The sequence below is a fragment of the Antrostomus carolinensis genome, unplaced genomic scaffold (genome assembly GCF_000700745.2).
Source record: "Antrostomus carolinensis isolate BGI_N321 unplaced genomic scaffold, ASM70074v2 scaffold581, whole genome shotgun sequence".
Lineage (NCBI taxonomy): Eukaryota > Metazoa > Chordata > Aves > Caprimulgiformes > Caprimulgidae > Antrostomus > Antrostomus carolinensis.
The window spans coordinates 1-3,172 of NW_010291756.1; the positions used below are offsets into that span (position 1 = coordinate 1).

General features: G+C 36.9%; 1 protein-coding gene across 1 annotated transcript in view; it reads right to left on the reverse strand.

Moving 5' to 3' along the window:
* Positions 1–1,305: 1,305 nt before the first annotated feature.
* The window catches only part of LOC104531708 (E3 ubiquitin-protein ligase listerin-like), a gene marked incomplete at both ends in the record, with an annotated part of 4,219 nt that continues 2,352 nt past the window's right edge, over positions 1,306–3,172 (reverse strand). The window contains 3 exons of the mRNA XM_010176699.1: positions 1,306–1,479; positions 2,327–2,507; positions 2,956–3,008. Coding sequence (XP_010175001.1) covers positions 1,306–1,479; positions 2,327–2,507; positions 2,956–3,008 — 408 coding nt within the window. The remainder of the gene's footprint in view (positions 1,480–2,326; positions 2,508–2,955; positions 3,009–3,172) is intronic.

The window sequence follows — 3,172 nt, forward strand, 5'->3', positions numbered from 1 at the left end:
ATGTCATTATAATGCTAAAGTACACCTCCATTCCAAAAGCTACTCACTTCCAAGGTGCAACCAGCCTTCACTGAGCATGTGCTCTGTATTTCCTCTAGTCTATACCTTTAAAAGCAAAGCGAGGAAACTTTACACCCATTATAATAAAGGTCTAGAGTCACTCAAGCTCCACCCGAAAGTAAGAAAATAGAATAAAAATGGCCTAGGAGACGAGGGATGTTAGGGAAGATACCATTGCAGACAAGTTGGGAAGACACCATCATGAACCATCGCCAGCTTCTGGGACCAGTCAACAGGCTCAGCCTCTCTTCCCCACACAGGGACGCTTATTGGGTGAGATTCGAACCTTCCCCAAGAAATTTAGACAATCTCTATGGAGTTGTTTTTCTTTCTTCTTAACTTAAACCATTTGTAGAATTATGTTCTTAAGTACCTACACTTTGTTTTTCTTAACAGTTTATAAATCTATGTTCTTACATACCTGTATTTACCTTTGCAGACAGTATATTTATCCCTGGCAATCCAAAAGAACCTGTACTCTGTTACTTCAATAAACTGCACCATTCATTTATCCAGTCGTGACAGTCCCCATTGAACACAACCAAGCGTGGTCATGTAAGTTCCTTTAAACGTGACTAGATTGGAGGTGCATTGCACTGCCGTGTATCCAGCTGTAAGAGTTCTCATTGAACATGACCAAGTAGCTGTGCTAGTTCATTTGAACACTACTGGACTGTAGTGCTGCACTATTAGTGCATCCAGAGCTGTGGTAGTTCAAGACATTGAACACGACTGGACTGATAGTGCCAAATTGGGCATCACTTGGAATGTAAGCCCAGCTACCCCCAGCCTCTCTGATATCTGAGGATAAGCTGGAACACAAGGGGGTTTATTTTCTGCTAAATCTCTCTGCCCTTCAATGCAGCACATAGAATCAAGCATTAAATTAGAAGGAGAAACAAACCAAAAATGCACTGCAGGGAATTTTTGTAACCATGTTTAACCAAGAAAAAGGTTTTAAGTATTATTTTACTTATTAGTAACTATTTTTAATCAAAGAGATTCAGGTTAATTTAATTAAACTTATAAAACAACTCTGATTTTCAGACATGCTGGACACAATATATTTGAAAGTTAAACTGAAACCCTAAGGAAGAAGAAGGAGCATGTAGCAGTGATAAGTTCACATTATTGATCATAAAGAAAACCCAGTCAAGCTGTTCTTCCTAATTCTACACAGACAATGGCATTTGGTGAAAAGTTAAATTTTAGTAAAATATCTGCCCCTCAGGTTTCCCACATTACCTCAATAGTGGCAACAGTATGAAGTACAGCTTCCCAAAGAGCAGGACACACCACTGCATCACTGTCATCAATGCTGAGAAGAACAGCAGGACAAACTCTTGGTGCTTCAGCTTTTACCAGCTCAGTCAAGTACTGGCAAAAAGCAGAAGCCAGCTCAAAGAAAGCTGAGCGAACCTGAGACAGACCACAGAAAAAACAAGACTTGGTCAAATGACAGCACTTCGTCACTACATGTAGTTTATAACATTCCTTTTAAAGTCACCATAACTTAAAACACATGGTCCCCATATTTTATCACATTAGCAAAGGTTTAAATATTATTAAAAATAAATAAATTATTTGATAAGCTCATTTAATATTTTAAAGTAACTTGTTTAGCAATAAAATGCTTATAAAAATTTTTATCACAGAATCGTAAGGGTTGGAAGAGACCTCAGGAGATCATCTAGTCCAACCCCCCTGCCAAAGCAGGTTGCACAGGAAAGCATCCAGGTGGGTTCTGAACATCACCAGAGATGGAGGCTCCACAACCCCTCTGGGCAGCTTATTCCAGTGCTCTGACACCCTCACAGTAAAGAAGTTTTTCCTCATTTTAATATACTTCTCAAAAGGCGTGTTTTCTCAAAATCATCTTAAAACTTTTTAACAAAATACTACTGGAATCAACTCATCACTCTATGCACTATTGATCTTAGCAGACCAAAGACTAATAAAATGGTTTAAAAAAATGAAAATCTAAAAACACTAAGAACACACCCAGTAAGCTAACACAGTTTGTATCTTTTACATGAATTTGAAATGATGGCAGATTGCCAAGTAATAGATGATAGTGACTCGGAAATAACAAATTAGCCTATTGGGCAAATTTTAGAGCAGTATTGTCTATTTAAGGCCTAGAAATCTGAAGGCTGTTTCAAACATAATTCATTCTTGTAAAGTACAAGTAGTTAATACTTGCTGAGGTTCAGTGTATTATCTTTAACTAAAACCAAACAAAATAAAGAAGAAACTAAAAAGTCACCTGTGGTATGCTGTGTTTGCTGTATTTCCAAAATTTGTTTTGGGACAGAAGTGACATTAACTTTTCCTCCAATGAATGAATCTCTTTCTTTGGTAACATGCTAAGCAACTTTTTTAAAGCTAACAAGGAACAGGTCAGAATCCGGAAAAATTTGGCTTCCCTTTCTTCCTCTGGTACAGTTCTCAGAAAATAGAACAAAGCAAAACAAATTAAAGTGAACCATAAATAAAGCAATAGGCTTCACAAGCTCTTCTAAACTGTCTAGATTAAACTGTCTTTAGTTTTACTGTGGTGTTCTTTCCATTTCAGATACCAGCAATGTAAATATGTAAACCTTCCATAGGTTCTAACACTACAAAGTTACATTATAAAGTGTCAGAAAAAGAGAGTTTCAAGTAATCTCATCTTCCAGTTATTAAAAAAGGCTTCTCCTAAAAGAGGTGAAACAAGGAGACAACTGTTAACACTTTCAAAAGCATTTATACTTTAGTCCCAAAGAAAGTTGCTGGGATCTGGTCTCAAATAACTATTCTGTCTCTTGAAACAAAACTAAATCCATTACCTCCAGGTACAGAGAACCCAATATAGACCAAGACTTAAACCATATACATAAAAGGAGGCTAACATACTGGGGGTCACTGAGTGTATCAGATGTTTCTTTCAGAAGGTGATCTTGAAGTACCTAGGGGAAAAAAATACTTATATACACATGAGAATCTAACATTTGTATGTGAATAATATAGTCTATACATTTTTCATACACAGCTCTCTAATAAAACTTCACCATCTCTGAGTCAACACACTTCAGACATCCTAGTGAACAAGAACTTAAGTTAATTGACTCCT